The sequence below is a fragment of the Hypanus sabinus genome, chromosome 2, assembly GCF_030144855.1.
Source record: "Hypanus sabinus isolate sHypSab1 chromosome 2, sHypSab1.hap1, whole genome shotgun sequence".
Classification (NCBI taxonomy): domain Eukaryota; kingdom Metazoa; phylum Chordata; class Chondrichthyes; order Myliobatiformes; family Dasyatidae; genus Hypanus; species Hypanus sabinus.
Window position 1 is genome coordinate 3667529 of NC_082707.1, and position 22192 is coordinate 3689720.

The 22192-nt window shown below is 50.5% G+C and overlaps 1 protein-coding gene across 1 annotated transcript in view; it reads left to right on the top strand.

Moving 5' to 3' along the window:
- The window catches only part of tp63 (tumor protein p63), a 151693-nt gene that overhangs the window by 110704 nt on the left and 18797 nt on the right, over window positions 1–22192 (top strand). Inside the window, exon 8 of the mRNA XM_059988234.1 lies at window positions 2622–2746. Coding sequence (XP_059844217.1) covers window positions 2622–2746 — 125 coding nt within the window. The remainder of the gene's footprint in view (window positions 1–2621; window positions 2747–22192) is intronic.

Genomic DNA, 22192 nt, shown 5'->3' on the forward strand with positions numbered 1-22192 from the left:
GTATATATATCCTGTGCCTTCTGAATTGCTTCAGTAATTCCAGCCATTGCTGCTCTGCTGTCATCCATTCCAGTGTTCTTTTCCAATCAATTCTGACCATCTCCTCTCTCGATTTTCTGTAATTCCCCTTAATCCACTGTAATACTGATACATCTGACTCTAGCTTCTGCTTCTCAGATTTCAGGGTGAATTTGATCACATTCTCTTACCTTAAGCTCTCTAATCAATTTCATTTCATTACACAACACTCAATCTAGAATAGCTGATCCCCTGGGGGGATCAACCACGAGCTGCTCTAAAAAGCCGTCTCATAGGCATTCTAGAAATTCCCACTCTTGGAATCCAGCATCAACCTGATTTTTATACATGCTAATCTGTAACTGAGCTACGGGTTCATCGGCTCAGCACATTCAGATACAGCACCTTCAGTCCTGTATTCACCCTTTTCCACTTTGCCCACCTTTTGCATCACAACTCATCCTGTTGGCTGCAAATCATCAGCCTCTCCTTGCTCTGAGACTCAGTACACATTGTCTTTGTTGTAAACCATCTACATCAACCTCAGCACTATCACTCCCCTGCCAAATTAGTTTAAACCCAGCCAAACAACTCTAGCCAACCTGCCCACAAGGGTGTGACCCATCCCCTTTGTACAGATCATACCTTCCCCAGAAGAGATCCCAAGGATCCATAAATCTGAACCCCTGCCCTGCAACAGTTATTCAACCGCACATTCACCTGCAAAATCATCTTATTCTTACCCTCACCGGTACGTGTCATATGCAGCAATCCAGGGATTACTATCCTGGAGGTCCTGTTTCTCTACTAGCTCACTCCCTAAAACCTTTCTTCAGGACCTGCACCCCTTGTCTGCCTTTGCAACTGGTGCCACTATGTACCAAGACTTCTGGCTGCTCAACCTCACTCTTGAGAATGTCGTGGACAGAACAAATAAAATGTTTTTGTGTTATTTATTTAATTGGGTTTTCTTTATCTAGTTTTAGGACTTACTTGAAGATCTGATCACATTTTAGGTCATATTTATGCAGAAATACTGAAAATTCTACAGGGTTCACAAATTTTCTGGCACCATTGTACCCTGCTCATGGACTGTCAATCCCACTCCCATCGGGGAGGAAGCTACGTAACATCCACGCCAGGACCACCAGACTCAAAAACAGTTATTTTCCACAAGCAGTGAGGCTGATCAACATCTCCACCCACTAACCCACCCCTCCACACCCCCAGCCACCACTACTTTATCATTTCCTGTCAGTCACCTTATGTACAGACTCTCCTGTGCCTAGTGTCACTTTATGGACATACAATCAATCTATGTGTGTAAGCTATCTTCTGTATTTATATGTATTGTGTTTTTATTATCATTTTGTTCTTTATCTCATTGTGGTTTTTCTTTGTGTTACATTGGATCTGGAGTAACAATTATTTTATTCTCCTTTACATTTGTGTACTGGAAATGGCATTAAACGATCGTGAACCTGCAGTCTCTGCTTTCCTGCTCCAACATCTTCACCAAAGCCTGATCAACCTGGCTGAGAATATAAAACATCCAACAGTAAGCGACCTTCGGCACACAATGTTGTGCCAACCATTTAAACTACTCTAAGACATAGGAGCAGAATTGGGCCATTCAGCCCATCAAGTCTGCTGTCCCATTCCACAATGGCTGATTTAATATCCTCTCAACCTTATTCTCCTGCTTTCTCCCATTACCTTTGATGCCCTGACTAATGAAGAATCTATCAACCTCCTCTTTAAATATACCCAACGATGGCCTCATTGTCTGCGACAATGAATTTCACAGATTCGCCACCCTCTGATTCAAGAAATCCCTCCTCATCTCTTCCATATACACCTCCATTTTTCTATCGTCCATGTGACTAGCTAAGAATCTTTTAAATGCCCCTAGTGTATCTGCCTCTAGCGCATCCCTGACAGTGTGTTCCACACACCTACCACTCTATGTAAAAAACCTACCTCTGACATTCCCCCTTAAATTTTCCTCCAGTCGCCATAGAATTGTGTCCTCTCATATTTGCCATTTCTGCTCTGGGAAAAAGACTGTCCACTCAATCTATGCTTCGTATCATTTTATATGTCTCACATCCTCTTTCCGTCCAAAGAGAAAAGCCTTATCCTCATAAGACATGCTCTCTAATCCTAGTAAAAGTCTCTGAAACTTCAGCATCTTCCCTATAACGAGGTAACCAGAACTGAACACAATATTCACAGTGTGGCCTGAGCAGGTTTTCAGACAGTTCGGTATCACCTTAGGGTTCTTGCTCTCATTTTCCAAACTAACCATAAACTTTCTTAACTACTCTAACAACTTGTGTGGCAATTTTGAGGGATCTATGCACGTGGACTCCAAGATTCCTCTGTTCTTCCACACTGCCAAGAATCCTGACGTTAACCCTGTATTCTGTCTTCAAATTTGACCTCCCAAAGTGAACCACTTCACACTTAACTGGGTTAGCAATTTCTACCCTGGGGAAAAGGTCTCTGACTATCCTCATGATCCATCTGACTCGGCTCATGAGCACTACCAGATTTTTCTATGGCATCTGCACCCTCTGAGTCTGGCAATTTTTCATTTCCAGATCAGGGGACGGGAGACGTATGAAGTGTTGCTGAAGATTAAGGAGTCACTGGAGCTGATGCAGCTGTTACCACAGCACACCATCGAAAGCTACAGACAACAGCAGCAGCATCTCCTGCAGAAACAGTGAGTACCGTGACCAGCGCAACCTTAATGCAGTGTGGGGAGATCCCCTGGAGGCAGGCACAGGAGCAATACCATGCAACCATCATTTGGGGTAGTGAGGTCAGCACAACGCTATTACAGCTCAGGGCACCTGAGTTCAGGGTTCAATTTCAGCATCTTCTGTAAGCAAGTTTGTACATTCTCCCTGTAACCACATGGGTTTCCTCTGGGTGTTCTGGTTTCTTCACAAATACATACCGGTTGGTAGGTGGGAGCTAATTGGTGTGTTGCTGGGTGGTGCAGCTGACAGGCCCAGAAGGGCCTGTTCCGCACTGGACGTCTAACGATCTCACAATTAACGCCTTAGAAACTGGGAAGGGTGGTTAGCGAGTCTGCACGGCACTCAAAGGTTCGTGGAGTGTCGAGGCTTATCGGGGGTGCAGAGGGATTTGGGAGAGTCACGTAAAGGATTTTCCAAATGTTAATTTTCAGTTTGAGTTGGTGAGGAAGGCAAACGAAATGTTAGCATTCATTTCAAGGGGACTGGAATATAAAAGCAACGTTGTAGTACTGAGGTTTTGTAAAGCGTTGGTTACACTGGACCTGTGAGCAGCTTCGGGCCCTTTCTCTAAGGAAGGATGTACCGTCATTGGAGGGAGTCCAGAACAAGTTTGCCAGAATGATTAGGGGAATGAAAGGGTTAATATATAGGGAGTATTTGATGACTCTGGGTCTGTATTCACTGGAGTTTAATTAGAAGAATGAGGGAGGGATCTTGTTGAAACCTATTGAAGCTTAAAAGGCCTAGATAGAGTGGATGTGGAGAGGGTTTTTCCTAGTGTGACAGTCTAGGACCAGAGGGCACAGATAGAGTGGATGTGGAGAGGATGTTTCCAGTAGTGGGGGAGTCTAGGATCAGAGGGCACAGATAGAGTGGATGTGGAGAGGATGTTTCCAGTAGTGGGGGAGTCTAGGACCAGAGGGCACAGATAGAGTGGTTGTGGAGAGGATGTTTCCTATAGTGGGGAGTCTAGGACCAGAGGGCACAGATAGAGTGGATGTGGAGAGGATGTTTCCTATAGTGGGGGAGTCTGGGACCAGAGGACACAGATAGAGTGGGTGTGGAGAGGATGTTTCCTAGTGTGATAGTCTAGGGCCAGAGGGCACAGCCTCAGAGGACCGTCTGTCTTGAACAGAGATGAGGAGAAATTTCATTACCCAGAAGGTGGTGAATTGGTGGAATTCATTGCCACAGGCAGCTGTGGAGACTGAGTCATTGGGTATATTTAAAGCTGAGGTTGATAGGTTCTTAGTTAGTCAGGAGGCAAAGACAGGAGAATGGGGCTGAGAGGGATAATAAAACAGCCACGATTGAATGGCAGAGTAGACTCGATGGGCCAAATGGTCTAATTATGCTCCTATGTTTTATGGTCTTATGATGGATGCACAAGTACTATCCGGGGTCCATCATTCATCAAGCTTTCTCCCTTTAAACTTCTTGCCTCGTCCCTAAGTGGTGTTAATATGACTTTATGTCTAGTTGCCTTCATTCACTCGAGCTTTGTGGGGAGTTACTGTTCATGCGGATGAAGGAGGTAATTTTGAAGGAAATGACCTATCTTTAGAGTCATGTAATTGTGTGTGTGTGTGTGTGTGTGTACACGTGTAAGGTGACGGAGTGTTGCAGTGCACTGATGTGGGGTGTCAGGGGTGCTGGCTGTTTCTTTTGCTCTTTGCCACCTTTCTTTTGATCTCACTCACCCGTTTGGTGAGCGCCCATGTTTCTCTGACTGCATTCCCCCCACCATCAGATTTCTGAACGGACAATGTATCAACACTACCTCACTATTTTGGGGTCTCTTTTTTTGTGCTGCTTTATTTAATTTATTTTAAACAAATTAAGTACAAGTTTATTGTCATTTGGCAGTACATACATACAACCAAATGAAACAACATTCCTTTAATAAAATACACCACATAAAACAAAATATGACCATAAATAAATGAATAACATATAATTCAAAATGCATGTAGTCTGTAGTGCTGATAGACAGTGAACAGTTCACTATCCTAGCGACAGGGTATTCATTAATCTCACAGCCTGAAGGAAGAAGCTGTGTGTGTGCCTGTATATAATTATAATTTATAGCTTTTATTGTTATATCTTGCGCCATACTGTTACCGCTAAACAACAAATCTCACATCGTATGTCAGTAAACAGGATTCTGAAACACTGTCTCACCGTGGGGTCTCTGGGTAGCCATTCAGCCATAATACTCTACTTGAGCGTCGAGCAATTGCTCTTTAATGATCAACAAGCAGCCTCACATCCTGGAACTGTACTTGAAACCAGACAGAGGTAGATGGAAAGAAGTCCACTTCCCACTGCCTCGGTTGTGTGGACCAGGTCGTCTGTTGTAGCTGCGCAGACGAGGAGACCCCGTAGGGGATCGGGGATAGAACAGAGGCCTCTGCACACTGGGATCCCTCCTGGGCTGGGGGTTGGCTCCTCCTGTTAGTGCTGCTCTCCAGTGTTCGCTCAGTGAAAAGCAAGCTGGAGCAGGACAACATCCCATGCAGCATCAGTCCACAGACCACGTCACTCAGGGATCAGGCTAGATTATTTTTTAAGTGAGACTGTGTTTTTCTGCAGTCATAACTACATATGCTATGTGCTGTTGGAACACTGTTTCCTTTGGCTGTATTCATGTATGGTTGAATGACAATTAAACTTGAACTCAAACATGAAACTGGCTGTCGGTACATGTGCTGTGGGTACAAGGCAAGGTCTGAAATAGTAGCAACGTCTCAGCTTGATCTTCACCCTCAACCACTTCACCTGCGTTCCTGGATTGGTTTCTTTCTGAAGAACAAGCCTGACTCCGATGGCAAATGTGTGGGCCTTGAGAACAGGTCCACTGGGTCAGCTCAGGAGAGAAGGGGTCTGGGTACGTCCACTGGGACAGCTCAGGAGGGAAGGGGTCTGGGTACGTCCACTGGGTCAGCTCAGGGGGGAAGGGGTCTGGGTACGTCCACTGGGTCAGCTCAGGGGGAAAGGGGTCTGGGTACGTCCACTGGGTCAGCTCAGGAGGGAAGGGGTCTGGGTACGTCCACTGGGTCAGGTCAGGAGGGAAGGGGTCTGGGTACGTCCACTGGGACAGCTCAGGAGGGAAGGGGTCTGGGTACGTCCACTGGGTCAGCTCAGTGGGGAAGGGGTCTGGGTACGTCCACTGGGTCAGCTCAGGGGGGAAGGGGTCTGGGTACATCCACTGGGTCAGCTCAGAGGGGAAGGGGTCTGGGTACGTCCACTGGGTCAGCTCAGGGGGGAAGGGGTCTGGGTACATCCACTGGGTCAGCTCAGGAGGGAAGGGGTCTGGGTACGTCCACTGGGTCAGCTCAGGAGGGAAGGGTCTGGGTACCCGTCCACTGGGTCAGCTCAGGGGGGAAGGGGTCTGGGTACGTCCACTGGGTCAGCTCAGGGGGGAAGGGGTCTGGGTACGTCCACTGGGTCAGCTCAGGAGGGAAGGGGTCTGGGTACGTCCACTGGGTCAGCTCAGGAGGGAAGGGGTCTGGGTACGTCCACTGGGTCAGCTCAGGAGGGAAGGGGTCTGGGTACGTCCACTGGGTCAGCTCAGGAGGGAAGGGGTCTGGGTACGTCCACTGGGTCAGCTCAGGAGGGAAGGGGTCTGGGTACGTCCACTGGGTCAGCTCAGGAGGGAAGGGGTCTGGGTACCGGTCCACTGGGTCAGCTGAGGAGGGAAGGGGTCTGGGTACGTCCACTGGGTCAGCTCAGGAGGGAAGGGGTCTGGATACCGGTCCACTGGGTCAGCTGAGGAGGGAAGGGGTCTGGGTACGTCCACTGGGTCAGCTCAGGAGGGAAGGGGTCTGGATACCGGTCCACTGGGTCAGCTGAGGAGGGAAGGGGTCTGGGTACGTCCACTGGGTCAGCTCAGGAGGGAAGGGGTCTGGGTACGTCCACTGGGTCAGCTCAGGAGGAAAGGGGTCTGGGTACGTCCACTGGGTCAGCTCAGGAGGGAAGGGGTCTGGGTACGTCCACTGGGTCAGCTCAGGAGGGAAGGGGTCTGGGTACGTCCACTGGGTCAGCTCAGGAGGAAAGGGGTCTGGGTACGTCCACTGGGTCAGCTCAGGAGGGAAGGGACCTGGGTACGTCCACTGGGTCAGCTCAGGAGGGAAGGGGTCTGGGTACCGGTCCACTGGGTCAGCTCAGGAGGGAAGGGGTCTGGGTACGTCCACTGGGTCAGCTCAGGAGGAAAGGGGTCTGGGTACGTCCACTGGGTCAGCTCAGGAGGGAAGGGGTCTGGGTACGTCCACTGGGTCAGCTCAGGAGGAAAGGGGTCTGGGTACGTCCACTGGGTCAGCTCAGGGGGGAAGGGGTCTGGTTACGTCCACTGGGTCAGCTCAGGAGGGAAGGGGTCTGGGTACGTCCACTGGGTCAGCTCAGGAGGAAAGGGGTCTGGGTACGTCCACTGGGTCAGCTCAGGGGGGAAGGGGTCTGGTTACGTCCACTGGGTCAGCTCAGGAGGGAAGGGGTCTGGGTACGTCCACTGGGTCAGCTCAGGAGGGAAGGGGTCTGGGTACGTCCACTGGGTCAGCTCAGGAGGGAAGGGGTCTGGGTACGTCCACTGGGTCAGCTCAGGAGGGAAGGGGTCTGGGTACGTCCACTGGGTCAGCTCAGGAGGAAAGGGGTCTGGGTACGTCCACTGGGTCAGCTCAGGAGGGAAGGGGTCTGGGTACCGGTCCACTGGGTCAGCTCAGGAGGGAAGGGGTCTGGGTACGTCCACTGGGTCAGCTCAGGACGGAAGGGGTCTGGGTACGTCCACTGGGTCAGCTCAGGAGGGAAGGGGTCTGGGTACGTCCACTGGGTCAGCTCAGGAGGGAAGGGGTCTGGGTACGTCCACTGGGTCAGCTCAGGAGGGAAGGGGTCTGGGTACCCGTCCACTGGGTCAGCTGAGGAGGGAAGGGGTCTGGGTACGTCCACTGGGTCAGGTCAGGAGGGAAGGGGTCTGGGTACGTCCACTGGGTCAGCTCAGGAGGGAAGGGGTCTGGTTACGTCCACTGGGTCAGCTCAGGAGGGAAGGGGTCTGGGTACGTCCACTGGAGCAGCTCAGGAGGGAAGGGGTCTGGGTACGTCCACTGGATCAGCTCAGGAGGGAAGGGGTCTGGGTACGTCCACTGGGTCAGCTCAGGGGGGAAGGGGTCTGGTTACGTCCACTGGGTCAGCTCAGGAGGGGAGGGGTCTGGGTACGTCCACTGGGTCAGCTCAGCGGGGAAGGGGTCTGGTTACGTCCACTGGGTCAGCTCAGGAGGGAAGGGGTCTGGGTACGTCCACTGGAGCAGCTCAGGAGGGAAGGGGTCTGGTTACGTCCACTGGGTCAGCTCAGGAGGGAAGGGGTCTGGGTACGTCCACTGGGTCAGCTGAGGAGGGAAGGGGTCTGGGTACGTCCACTGGGTCAGCTCAGGAGGGAAGGGGTCTGGGTACGTCCACTGGGTCAGCTCAGGAGGGAAGGGGTCTGGGTACGTCCACTGGGTCAGCTCAGGAGGGAAGGGGTCTGGGTACCGGTCCACTGGGTCAGGTCAGGAGGGAAGGGGTCTGGGTACGTCCACTGGGTCAGCTCAGGAGGGAAGGGGTCTGGGTACGTCCACTGGGTCAGCTGAGGAGGGAAGGGGTCTGGGTACGTCCACTGGGTCAGCTCAGGAGGGAAGGGGTCTGGGTACGTCCACTGGGTCAGGTCAGGAGGGAAGTGGTCTGGGTACGTCCACTGGGTCAGCTCAGGAGGGAGGGGATCTGGGTACGTCCACTGGGTCAGCTCAGGAGGGAAGGGGTCTGGGTACGTCCACTGGGTCAGCTCAGGAGGGAAGGGGTCTGGGTACGTCCACTGGGTCAGCTCAGGAGGGAAGGGGTCTGGGTACGTCCACTGGGTCAGCTCAGGAGGGAAGGGGTCTGGGTACGTCCACTGGGTCAGCTCAGGAGGGAAGGGGTCTGGGTACGCCCACTGGGTCAGCTCAGGAAGAAAGGGGTCTGTGTACGTCCACTGGGTCAGCTCAGGGGGGAAGGGGTCTGGGTACGTCCACTGGGTCAGCTCAGGAAGAAAGGGGTCTAGGTACGTCCACTGGGTCAGCTCAGGGGGGAAGGGGTCTGGGTACGTCCACTGGGTCAGCTCAGGAAGAAAGGGGTCTGGGTACGTCCACTGGGTCAGCTCAGGAGGGAAGGGTCTGGGTACCCGTCCACTGGGTCAGCTCAGGAGGGATGGGGTCTGGGTACGTCCACTCGGTCAGCTCAGGAGGGAAGGGTCTGGGTACCCGTCCACTGGGTCAGCTCAGGAGGGAAGGGGTCTGGGTACGTCCACTGGGTCAGCTCAGAGGGGAAGGGGTCTGGGTACGTCCACTGGGTGAGCTCAGGAGGGAAGGGGTCTGGATATGTCCACTGGGTCAGCTCAGGAGGGAAGGGGTCTGGGTACGTCCACTGGGTCAGCTCAGGAGGGAAGGTGTCTGGGTACGTCCACTGGGTCAGCTCAGGAGGGAAGGTGTCTGGGTACGTCCACTGGGTCAGGTCAGGAGGGAAGGGGTCTGGGTACGTCCACTGGGTCAGCTCAGGAGGGAAGGGGTCTGGGTACGTCCACTGGGTCAGCTCAGGAGGGAAGGGGTCTGGGTACGTCCACTGGGTCAGGTCAGGAGGGAAGGGGTCTGGGTACGTCCACTGGGTCAGCTCAGGAGCGAAGGGGTCTGGGTACGTCCACTGGGTCAGCTCAGGAGGGAAGGGACCTGGGTACGTCCACTGGGTCAGCTCAGGAGGAAAGGTGTCTGGGTACGTCCACTGGGTCAGCTCAGGAGGGAAGGGGTCTGGGTACGTCCACTGGGTCAGCTCAGGAGGAAAGGTGTCTGGATACGTCCACTGGGTCAGCTCAGGAGGGAAGGTGTCTGGGTACGTCCACTGGGTCAGCTCAGGAGGGAAGGTGTCTGGGTACGTCCACTGGGTCAGGTCAGGAGGGAAGGGGTCTGGGTACGTCCACTGGGTCAGCTCAGGAGGGAAGGGGTCTGGGTACGTCCACTGGGTCAGGTCAGGAGGGAAGGGGTCTGGGTACGTCCACTGGGTCAGCTCAGGAGGGAAGGGGTCTGGGTACGTCCACTGGGTCAGCTCAGGAGGGAAGGGGTCTGGGTACGTCCACTGGGTCAGCTCAGGAGGAAAGGTGTCTGGGTACGTCCACTGGGTCAGCTCAGGAATGAAGGTGTCCACTGGGAACGTCCACTGGGTCAGCTCAGGAGGGAAGGGGTCTGGGTACGTCCACTGGGTCAGCTCAGGAATGAAGGTGTCCACTGGGTACGTCCACTGGGTCAGCTCAGGAGGGAAGGGGTCTGGGTACGTCCACTGGGTCAGCTCAGGGGGGAAGGTGTCTGGGTACGTCCACTGGGTCAGCTCAGGAATGAAGGGGTCTGGGTACGTCCACTGGGTCAGCTCAGGAGGGAAGGGGTCTGGGTACGTCCACTGGGTTAGCTCAGGAGGGAAGGGGTCTGGGTACGTCCACTGGGTCAGCTCAGGGGGGAAGAGGTCTAGGTACGTCCACTGGGTCAGCTCAGGAGAGAAGGGGTTTGGGTACGTCCACTGGGTCAGCTCAGGAGGGAAGGGGTCTGGGTACGTCCACTGGGTCAGCTCAGGAGGGAAGGGGTCTGGTTACGTCCACTGGGTCAGCTCAGGAGGGAAGGGGTCTGGGTACGTCCACTGGAGCAGCTCAGGAGGGAAGGGGTCTGGGTACGTCCACTGGGTCAGGTCAGGAGGGAAGGGGTCTGGGTACCTGTCCACTGGGTGAGCTCAGGAGGGAAGGGGTGTGGGTACGTCCACTGGGTCAGCTGAGGAGGGAAGGGGTCTGGGTACGTCCACTGGGTCAGCCCAGGAGGGAACGGGTCTGGGTACCGGTCCACTGGGTCAGTTCAGGAGGGGAAGGGTCTGGGTACAGGTCCACCGGCCCAGCTGAGGAGGGCAGTTTTGGAGAACAGGTCCACTGACTCATGATAGTAGATGATCAGCCATGATCTCAAAATGGCGGTACAGGCTCAAAGGGCCGAATGGTCTACTTCTGCACCTATTGTCTATTGTCGATGAGATCAGGAGGGAAGGTTTGGAGAACAGGTCCACTGGTTCAGTCGTTCAAAGACTTGAAGATACCACAAGGTGCTATTCTCACATCACCTCGTGACATTACCACAAACTCCCTCATTCTACACAACAAACACAAAATGCTGGTGGAACACAGCAGGCCAGGCAGCATCTATAAGGGGAAGCTGCCTGGCCTGCTGTGTTCCACCAGTATTTTGTGTGTGTTCTTTGAATTTCCAGCATCTGCAGATTTCCTCGTGTTTGCTCATTCTACACAAATTACCTTTAATAGTGCACTGTAAACCATTCCCTTCAACATAGAACATAGATCAGTACAGCACAGGAACAGAGCCTTTGGCCCACAATGTTGTGCCAAACCAATTAAATTAGTAATCAATTGGCCAACTAAACTAATCCCTTCTGCCTACACAATATCCATCTCCTTCCATTTCCCTCACATTCATCTGTCTATCGAAACATCCCAATGTTTCTGCCTCTAACAACACCCATGCCAGGCACCCACCACTCTGTGTGAAACACCTTCACAGCTGGCTGGTGGTGCAGTGGGATTAGCGCCAGACTCCGGAGCGAAGGTTCCCGAGTTCGAATCCAAGTCAGGCCACGCCCGAGCACACTTTCCATCCGTGCTGGGTCGAGTGTCAAGCTAGCCACTCAGCCTCATAAAAAAAACAAGGGTCGAGTCAGGAACGTTCATATCGTGACCCACTTAATCCGAAAGGAGACCAATCCTGAAACCACGAGCCAGACAAGAATGGCTGACACACTAAAAAGAAACATTCACATCTCCTTTGAAATTCCCCCCCTCACCTTAAATACGTGCCCCCTGATGTTAGACGTTTCAACCCTGAAAAAGATATTGTCTGTCTCCTCTATCTCTGCCTCTCAAAATCTTGTAAACCACTGTCAGATCTTCCCTCAGCCTCTGCCGTTCTAGAGAAAACAACCAAACTTTGTCCATCCTCTCGTTACAGCATATGCCCTCTAATCCAGGCAAGTTCTCTTCTGCACCCTCTCCAAAGCCTGGACATACTTCCTAGCAACACATAAAATGCTGGCGGAACTCAGCAGGCCAGACAGCATCTGTGGAAAAGAGTACAATCATCCTTCCAATAATGGGACAATCAGAACTGTATGCAATACTCCAGATATGGCCGAACTAGAGTTTTATAAAGTTGCAACATAACTTCCTGACTTTTGAATTTGATTCCTTAACTAATAACGCTAAGCATGTCAAATGCCTTCTTAAGCAACCTGTGCAGCCACTTCCAGGGGGTTATGAACTTGGATCCTCCGCTCATCAACACTGTTAAGAGTCTTGCCCTTAACAGTGTACTGTCTCTTTGCAACACTTCATATTTGTCCAGGTTAAATTCCATCTGTTCTACCAACTATCCTTTCTTCATCAGTGTCGCTGTGGTGTTTGCAGGTACCAGATGTAACACAGGTTAAGCTGAGAGCTCGTGCGCAATCTCAGAAATGTCACAGCACACTACAGCATGAACACCCCATCACTAATAGATTAGTGTCCAGCAACCAGGCTTAGAAAGTTCTGTGGACATTGGACAATGAAACCAAGGCAGTATGCAGAGAATGGTATCCGTCAGAGGGGAGGATTCTGAAATTTTAATCCTCCTGATGTCTCCCGATGAGTACAGCACAGGAACAGGCCCTTCGGCCCACAATGTTGTGCTGAACCAGTTACATTAGTCATCAATTGTCCAATTAAACCCTTCTGGCTACACAATGTCCTTATCCTTATATTTTCCTCACATTCATTTGTCTATCTAAACATCTCTTAAATATCCCCAATGCATCTGCCTCCACCACCCCAGGCACCACTGGTATTTAGTACCTTTGCTGTCTGCTGAGCTGCTGGACATTTGATCCCAGGTTCTAGCCCGTCAGAATCAGTTCACAATTCCAAATGAAACAATGGTGATGGAGGTGGGAGGTGGGTAAGTCTGGGGCTGAGGTCCAGTCTGTCGATCCTTATCCTTCTCTCTCTCTCTCTCTTTCTCTCTCGTTCCCTCTCTCCAGTCTTCTCAAGGCCTGCTTTCAAAATGAACATTTGGACTCAAACACTGGCAAAAGGCTATTGGTGAAGGAGAAAACGTCTGATTGTGTACAGAGTGAAAATGCCTTGCACAACTTGTCAAAAGAGGGCTGGAGTGAAGCTCAAACCTTCCACTAAAAGTAATTGTCCAAGAACCAAGTTGGAATTATTGTAAGCAGTTTGGTGCAGAAGAGGTTCACAAAAATGATTCCAAGAATGAAAGGGTTTATGAGCAAAAGTTTAAGAGCTCTGAGCCTGTACTCACTGGAGTTCAGAAGAATGAAAGTTAGGGGGGGTGGGGGAAGCTCACTGAAGTCTATCAAATATTGAAAGGCTTAACTAGAGTGGATGTGGAGGGGATGTTTCCTATAGTGGAGAGTCTAGGACCAGAGAGCACAGTCTCAGAATTGAGGATGTCCATTTAGGGCAGAGATGAGGAGGAATATCTTTAGCCAGAGGGTGGTGAATTTGTGGAATTCATTGCCACAGATACTGTGAAGGCCAAGTCATTGGGTATATCCAAAGCGGAGGTTAACAGGTTCTTAATTAGTCAGGGTGTCAAAGATTATCGGAGAAGGCAGGTGAATGGGGCTGAGAAGGATAATCAGGTTCTGTAGAAAAATTAGCCAAGAACAATGAAGTTAATGGAAAGACTGTGTGATCACCCATGTCATACAACATGGTACATAACGAGTGAATGATTCTGTCAGCCATGATGGAATGGCAGAGTAGACTTGATAGGCCAAATGGCTTAATTCAGCTCCTATGTCTTTTGCAAGACACCTGAACTAACTGTGCCCCCACAGATTACTGATTAGATGCCCCCCCTTCTCTTCTCCAACTTACTTCAAGTGAAATACTTGTGGGCCAAGTTCAGACAGCTTCAGAACACAAAGCTAGAACTATTTTCACAGCCTCACCCAATTCCTTAACTATAACCATATAACAATTACAGCACGGAAACAGGCCATCTCGGCCCTTCTAGTCCGTGCTGAAAACTGCTTAGAAACCGCGGATCCTTTGTGGTTGTGATTACTCACTTTGGACAGACGGGGCTCGTCAGCCATGGTTGGCAGCTCATCGAGGAGAAGGAAAACTCTGACCTCAAACCTCCACTGCCTTGCGGCTGTACCCACTCCTGGGGAAGGTTTTGGGAGTAAACCCCGAGGAAAAGTCCAGAACTGGAATCCCTATATTGAGTTCAATGCTGACTGACAAAATCTGGAGCTGGAGTCACTGCAGCAGACACTGACTGTGAATTGCTGTGACACCACTGGGGTGAAATTGTATCAGTCTCTGGCGTTGCTTTGGAGCTGCGTGGAGAGGGGATGTCTGCTACATGGGCAACAGCTCGCTGTCTATATCGACCGCCCAGGCTTGGATTTCACGTAGACAGATGGCATGAAACATCCATGGTCGACCCCAACCAACGAAGGGCCTCTCTCTCTGATTTTCTTTATCACCTGAGCAAACCTGTCTCCTGGTTTAGGCTGGGGGTGTGGATGGTGGAGTTAGCAGTGGTATGGCAGGTGACAGACCATGACGTACTGAATTCATGGAGTTTGGCAGCACTTGTGGCCTTCGCCTTGCTAATCCAGAACCATAATCACCTAGCGTTTTGTTGCAAATGCAATCACAAAGAATCACACACTCACTGGACCAGAAGTTAGTTCCCCATCAGACTGTGAGAAGCAGATGTTGAGTGTTTACACTGGTAACGAGTATTGACTGAAAATTAGCAGAGAATGGTGAGAGACGGGGAACACATCAGTACTGGGGCACTTGAGTGGAATATGGTCTCTTCAAAAATTCCACAGAGGAGCAGATTTAAGTCATTTGGCCTATTGTGTATGCTCCACCATTCCATCATGGCAGACATTATCCCTCTCAGGCCCATTCTCCTGTCTTCTCCCTGTAACTTTGGATGCCCTGAATAATTAGCAACCTGTCAATCTCCACCTTAAATATATTCAATGACTTGGCCTCCACAGCCATCTGTGGTAATGAATTCCACAGATTCACTACCCTCTGAATAAAGAAATTCCTCTCATCGCCGTTCTAAATGGACATCCCCCATTCTGTGGTGTTCCCCTTGGTCCTGGACTCGCCCACTATAGGAAACATTCTCTCAGCCTTTCATTGTTTGATAGGTTTCAATTAGATCCTCATACATTAACCCTTTCATTCTTGGAATTATTCTCGTGAACTTCCTCTGGACCCTCTCCAATGCCAGCACATCTTCTGTTAGATAAGGGACCCAGAACCGCTCACAATACTCCGTATGGCCTGGTCAGTGACTTATATACCGTGGCTTCTTAAGAAACAAAGGTCATTGCAGCCCTTTGGGTCTGAGACCTTTCGCTTATCAGAAAGCAAAGAGTGATTCTGGCAAACTCTGATCATATCTTAGCTCCTCATTACAACATTTCTGCAAATTCCACCCATCCACATTGCAGGATAATGCTAGACCTGCTCATTCAGCCCACAATGTTGTACCAAACCAAAATATTTAGTAATCAAACGGCCAACTAAACTAATCCCTTCTGCCTACACAATGTACACATCCCTTCAATTTCCTCACATTAACCTGCCTTTTGAATATCTCTTAAAAGTCTCCAATGTGCCGTCCTCTAGCACCACCCCAGGCATCCACTTCTCCGTGTAAAAACACATGCGCCTCGCATCTTCTTGGAAATTACCCCTCGCACCTTAAATGCATGCCCTCTGCTATTAGATTTTTCAACCCTGGGAAAAGATACTGTCTGTCTACTCTATCTATACCTGTCATAATCTTATAAACCTCTGTCAGATCTCCCCTCAGCCTCCGGCACTCCAGAGAAAACAACCCAAGTTTGTCTGACCTCCTGTTCAGCACATGCCCTCTAATCCAGGCAGCATCCTGGTGAACCTCTTCTGCAGCCTCTCCAAAGCCTCAACATCCTATAGTGGGCAACAGAACTGTACGTAATACTCCAGATGTGGACTGACTAGAGTTTATAAAGCTGCAACATAACCTCTTGACTGGGAGCTTAATGTCCAAGAGTACACATTATATTGAAAGGACAGGCAAGAAGGCAGATGGGGCAGCATTGCCCTGTTGGTAAAAGATGAAATGAAATCATTAGAAAGAGGTGACATTGGGCTGGAAGGTGTTGAATCATTGTGGACAGAGCTAAGGAACTGCAAGGGTAAAAAGATCCTGATGGGAGTTGTACACAGACCCCCCAAACAGTAGTAACAATGTGGTCTATAGATTACAGCGGGAGATAGAAGGGCATTGTTACAGTAGTCATGGGGGATTTCAAGTGCCGGTGGATTGGGGGAATCGGTTGGTGCTGGGTTTCAGGAGTGAGGGTTTCTAGAGTGGCTTGTGGTTGGATCGGCTGTCCTGGATTGGGTATTGTGCGATGAGCTGTAATTGGTTGGGGATCTTGGGGTGGGTCCTTGAGGACAGGTGATTGTGGTATGGTCAGGTTTGTCCTGGGGTTTGGGGTGGAGGGCTGCGGTCAGGTGTGTTGGGGTTGCTGTGAGGTAGGGGGTGGTTTTGCAGTGGCATGGGAGAGGAGTTGTCCGGAAATGATTGGAAAAGGACACTGGCAGGGATGATGACAGAACAGCAATGGCTGAAATTTCCGGAAGCACTTTGGAAGGTACAGGATTATTGTACATCCCAGAAGGTCGTATATAAGATATAAAGAGGAAGAGGTATTCTAAAGAAAAGATGACACAACCGTGGCTAACTAGAGAAGTTAAAGCCAACATAAAAGCCAAAGAGAGGGTATATAATAGAGCAAAGACTAGTAGAAAGTTAGAGGTGGGAGGCTTTTAAAAACCAACAGAAGGCAACTAAAAATGTCATTAAGAAGGTAAAGATAGAAAACAAAAGTAAACTAGCCAGTAATATTAAAGAAGATACTAAAAGTTTCTTCAGATAAATAAAGTGTAAAAGAGATGAAAATGGGTATCAGACCTCTAGAAAATGATGTTGGGGAGACAGTAATGGGGGAATTAGGAAATAGCGGGTGAACTGATTAAGTATTTTGCATCAGTCTTCACTGTGGAGGACACTCACAGTACGGTGGAAGTTCCAGGAGTCGGGGATCATGAAGTGTGTGATGTTACCACAACTAGAGAGAAGGTTCTTGGGAAACTAAAAGGTCTGAAGGTAGATAAATCACCTGGACCAGATGGCGTACACCCCAGGGCTCTGAAAGAGGTGGCTAAAGAGATTGTGGGGGCATTATTAGTGATCTTTGAAATAGATTCTGGAATGGTTCCAGAAGACTGGAAAATTGCAAATATCACTCTACTGTTCAAGAAGGGACAGAGGAAGAAGAAAGGAGACTATAGTCTGACCTCAGTGGTGAAGAAGATGTTTGAGTTGATTATTGAGGATGAGGTCACAGGGTACATGGAGGCAGATGATAAAATAGGCCATGGTCAGCAGGGTTTCCAAAACCTTGCCTGACAAATCTGTTGGAATTCTTGGAAAAAAATAACAAGCAGGATAGACAAAGGAGAATCAGCTGATTTTATGTACTTGGATTGTCAGAAGCCCTTTGACAAGGTGCCACGCATGAGCCCGCTTAACAAGCTCTGAGCCCATGGTACTACACGAAAGCTTCTAGCATGGATAAAGCAGTGGCTGACCGGCAGGAGGTGAAGAGTGGGAATAAAGGGAGACTTCCCCGCCCAGCTGCCGGTGATGTGGTGTTCCACAGGGGACTGTGTTGGGTCCGATTCTTTTCATGTTTTGTGTCTGATTTACCAATTGATGGCTTTGTTGTAGATGTTTGTAGACATAATGAAGATAGGATGAGAGGCAGGTAGTTTAGAGGAAGCAAAGAGGTTACAGAAGGATTTAGTAAGGAGATTAGGAGAATGGACAAAGAAATGGCAGTGTTCTTTTGTAGTCAATTTGAGTTGGATCCTCTCTCATTCTTCTGTGGTTCTCTTTGCTCCACAGCGCTGCTGGTGCGTCTGGCTTTAGCTTCTCCGTCACGGATTTACGGGTGGATTTGGTTATGGTGTGATCACTTGCTTCTAGGGGCTCCCTGGTCAGTTCTGGTTTGTTGCAGAGCACCCAGAATGGCGAGGCAGGCCCTGTCCGGGCTGCTCTGGAAGGTCATTTCGTGAGCTCTCTAGAGCTCCCTCCTGTGGTCCAGCAGTGTCATTTTCCCGTCTGTCTGTGTACTGAGGTCCCTCGTGACTGTTGTAACATTTCCCTTTTATCTTAGAAAGGATGTGCTGAAACTGGAAACTGTTCTAAGGAGGTCCACGAAAACGATTCCAGGATTGAATGGCTTGTCGTATGAAGAGTGTTTGATGGCTCTGGGCCTGTATTCACTGGAATTCAGAAGAATGAGGGGTGACCTCATTGAAACCTATTGAATAGTGAGAGGGCTTGACAGAGTGGATGTGGAGAGAATGTTTCCTATGATGGGAGAGTCTCAGACCAGAGGACGTGGCCTCAGAATCGAGCGGAATCCTTCGAGAATGGAGATGACGAGGAATTTCTTCAGCCAGAGAGTGGTGAATGTGAGAGTGCTGTGTGGAGGTCAGGTCATTGGGTGTAGTTACAACTTAGGTTGACAGGTTCTTGATTAGTCAGGGTGTCAAAGGTTCCGGGGAAAGCAGGAGACTGGGGTTGAGAGGGATAACAAATCAGCCATGATGGAATAGCAGAGCAGATTCAGTGGGCCGAATGGCCTAATTCTGCTCCTCTGTCTTATGGTCTTCATGAGCTGAGGCACTAGATACAAGCACTGTGTTGTCCAATTACAACAGTACAAGACATTGGTTATGTTGGAGTATTGTATGTGGTTCTGCTTGTACTTTCTTTCTGTGTCCTCACAGCTTCCCGCTGCTCTGATTTCCTCCCACATTCCTAACGCTGGGTGAATTTCCTCAGAGAGGGGGTATTTAACGAATGTGAATGGGTGGACGATAGACTGTGGTTACCTGGCAATCTTTGTTCCATCACAATTTTACCTAAGTAGCAAGAGCCTGCCTTGTGGCAGTAATTCTAGTGTTATTGCAGAGATGTTTTTGATTTCTAGCGCTTTTTGTAGTGATGATCCCAGTATGTCAGTTCATGTCTTACGTAGAACTTGGTTGTCGATTTCTCACATTCCAGTGTTCAGTGCTATGGTGCCCAAAATCTCTGTGCCCCAGGCGCCACAGTAGTGTAGCAGTCGGTACGGCTCTCTTACAGCCTGAGTTTTCGCAGCTCACAGTTCAGTGCCAGCATCCTCTGTAAGCAAATTGTGCATCCTTCCCTTGAGTGCATGGGTTTCCTCCGGGTGTTCACAGTTTCCCCCGGGTGTTCCGGATTCCTCCGGGTGTTCCGGTTTCCTCCGGGTGTTCTGGTTTCCCCCGGGTGCTGCGGTTTCCTCCTGGTGTTCTGGTTTCCTCCAGGTGTTCACAGTTTCCCCCGGGTGTTCCAGATTCCTCCGGGTGTTCTGGTTTCCCCCGGGTGCTGCGGTTTCCTCCTGGTGTTCTGGTTTCCTCCAGGTGTTCACAGTTTCCCCCGGGTGCTCCGGTTTCCCCGGGTGTTCCGGTTTCCCCCGGGTGTTCCGGATTCCTCCAGGTGTTCCAGTTTCCTCCGGGTGTTCCGGTTTCCCCTGGTGCTCCGGTTTCCTCCGGGTGTTCCAGTTTCCTCCGGGTGTTCTGGATTCCTCCGGGTGTTCCGGATTCCTCTGGGTGTTCCGGTTTCCTCCTGGTGTTCTGGTTTCCTCTGGGTGTTCACAGTTTCCTCCGGGTGTTCCAGATTCCTCCGGGTGTTCCGGTTTCCTCCTGGTGTTCTGGTTTCCTCCAGGTGTTCACAGTTTCCTCCGGGTGTTCACAGTTTCCTCCGGGTGTTCCGGATTCCTCCGTGTGTTCCGGTTTCCCCTGGTGCTCCAGTTTCCTCCGGGTGTTCCGGATTCCTCCGGGTGTTCCGGATTCCTCCGGGTGCTCCGGTTTCCTCCTGGTGCTCCGGTTTCCTCCTGGTGTTCCGGTTTCCTCCGGGTGTTCCGGTTTCCTCCTGGTGTTCCGGTTTCCCCCGGGTGTTCCGGTTTCCTCCTGGTGTTCCGGTTTCCCCCGGGTGCTGCGGTTTCCTCCGGGTGTTCCAGTTTCCTCCGGGTGTTCCGGTTTCCTCCTGGTGTTCCAGTTTCCCCGGGTGTTCCGGTTTCCTCCTGGTGTTCCGGTTTCCTCCGGGTGTTCCGGTTTCCTCTGGGTGTTCCGGTTTCTCCCGGGTGTTCCGGTTTCCCCCTGGTGTTCTAGTTTCTTCCTGGTGTTCCGGTTTCCTCCTGGTGCTCCGGTTTCCTCCTGGTGTTCTAGTTTCTTCCTGGTGTTCCGGTTTCCTCCTGGTGCTCCGGTTTCCTCCTGGTGTTCCGGTTTCCCCTGGTGCTCCGGTTTCCCCGGGTGTTCCGGTTTCCTCTGGGTGTTCAGGTTTCCTCCGGGTGCTCCGGTTTCACCCGGGTGTTCCGGTTTCCCCCTGGTGTTCCGGTTTCCCCCTGGTGCTCCGGTTTCCCCCTGGTGCTCCGGTTTCTTCCGGGTGCTCCGGTTTCCTCCTGGTGTTCCGGTTTCCTCCGGGTGTTCCGGTTTCCTCCGGGTGTTCCGGTTTCTCCCTGGTGTTCTGGTTTCCCCCGGGTGTTCCGGTTTCCCCCGGGTGTTCCGGTTTCCCCCTGGTGCTCCGGTTTCCCCCTGGTGTTCTGGTTTCCCCCTGGTGCTCCGGTTTCCTCTGGGTGCTCCGGTTTCCCCTGGTGCTCCGGTTTCCTCCCACCGTCCAAAGATGTCCGGGTTAGTAGGTTAGTTGGTGATTGTAGATTATCCTGTGATTAGGCCAGGGTTAAATTGGTGGTTTGCTGGGCAGTGCAGCTCGTTGGGCCGGATGAGCCTGTTCTGCATTGTATCTTGAAATAAATAAACTAGTAGAGGTGTGGCCAGCTCCTGAATGCTGGGTGTTTTGTACTGAACGTTTCAAACACAGAGCCACATGGAAATGCAGTGGATTCTGGTTAATTCACACACACACCAGGATCAGTACATTTTGGCCCAATTAAGCAGCTGCCCCAATTAATGGTGTTATAAATAAACAAAAGAAATCCTGGCTATTTTCTCGTCTAGCTTTTGTTCTTAAGAGTCTTTCCAAAAAAAAGGCTGCCTTGTTTAAACGAAGGCCCAATTGCTCCAATCTGCTGCATGTTATCCCAGGACCCCAGTCTAGTCTGTAGCTCCCCCCTCTGGATCAAAGCAATGGTGCAGGGCAATTTCCTCCTCCATCTTACCCTGAGCTGTCACACACTTTCTCTGGCCATGGATGCTTCAGCCCACGGAATTAATGGCAACATCTTCATCTTCTTCTGAAGCCCAGCACCCCTATGGGGGGGGGGGGCATAGACCACTGACAGCAATTTTCCAGAGCCCTCTGTTCTGTGCCAGTCTTTCATGTCCAGGTGTTAGTAGCCCAGTTATACATCCCTTTCCCAGAGATGAGGTCTTCAGAGCTTCTGTGGGTGTTTCTGTAGCTCCGAGTTGCTAGCCCAATGCGGGGCGTTCGGGGCGTTCCAGAACGTTGATCCATATTGTAAATCAAAGGAGCCACGTGTCTGCCTCTCATTGCTCAGAGTTGCTCTTTGAAGCTGGTGTCAGGAAAGCAAAACTCTGCAGATGCTGGAAATCGGAAATAAAAACAGGGTATGCTGGAACCAGTCAGACTCAGGTTTAATATCACTGGCATGAAATTTGTTGTTTTGCAGCAGCAGTACATTGCAATAAATAATGTTAAAAACTATAAATTACAGTAAGAAATAAATATATTAAAAACTCAAAGTAAATTAGTAGTGCAAAAAGAGAGCAAAAAATTGTGAGGTGGTGTACGTGAGTTCATTGTCCATTTCAAAAGCTGATGGTGGTGAGGAACAAGCTGTGCTAAAATGTTAAATGTGTGTCTTCAGGCTCTTGTACCACCTCCTTGACAGTAGCATGTCCTGGGTGACGGGGTCCTTAATGACGGATGCCACCTTTTGAAGATGTCCTAGATAGCAGGGAGCCAGTGCCCACGATGGAGCTGAAACTTCCTGCAGCTTTTTCCGGTCCTGTGCAGTGGCCCCTCATACCAGACAGTGATGCAACAGTAGAATTCTCTCCGCGGTGCATCTGTAGAAATTTGCAATAGGCAGCATCTCACCACTGCAAGCAGCATCTGTGCAGGGAGAAAGACAGGATTAATGTTCTGATTCTAACAGAAGTCATCGACCTGAAACAGAGACTCTCTCTCTCTTCCCAGATGCTGCTT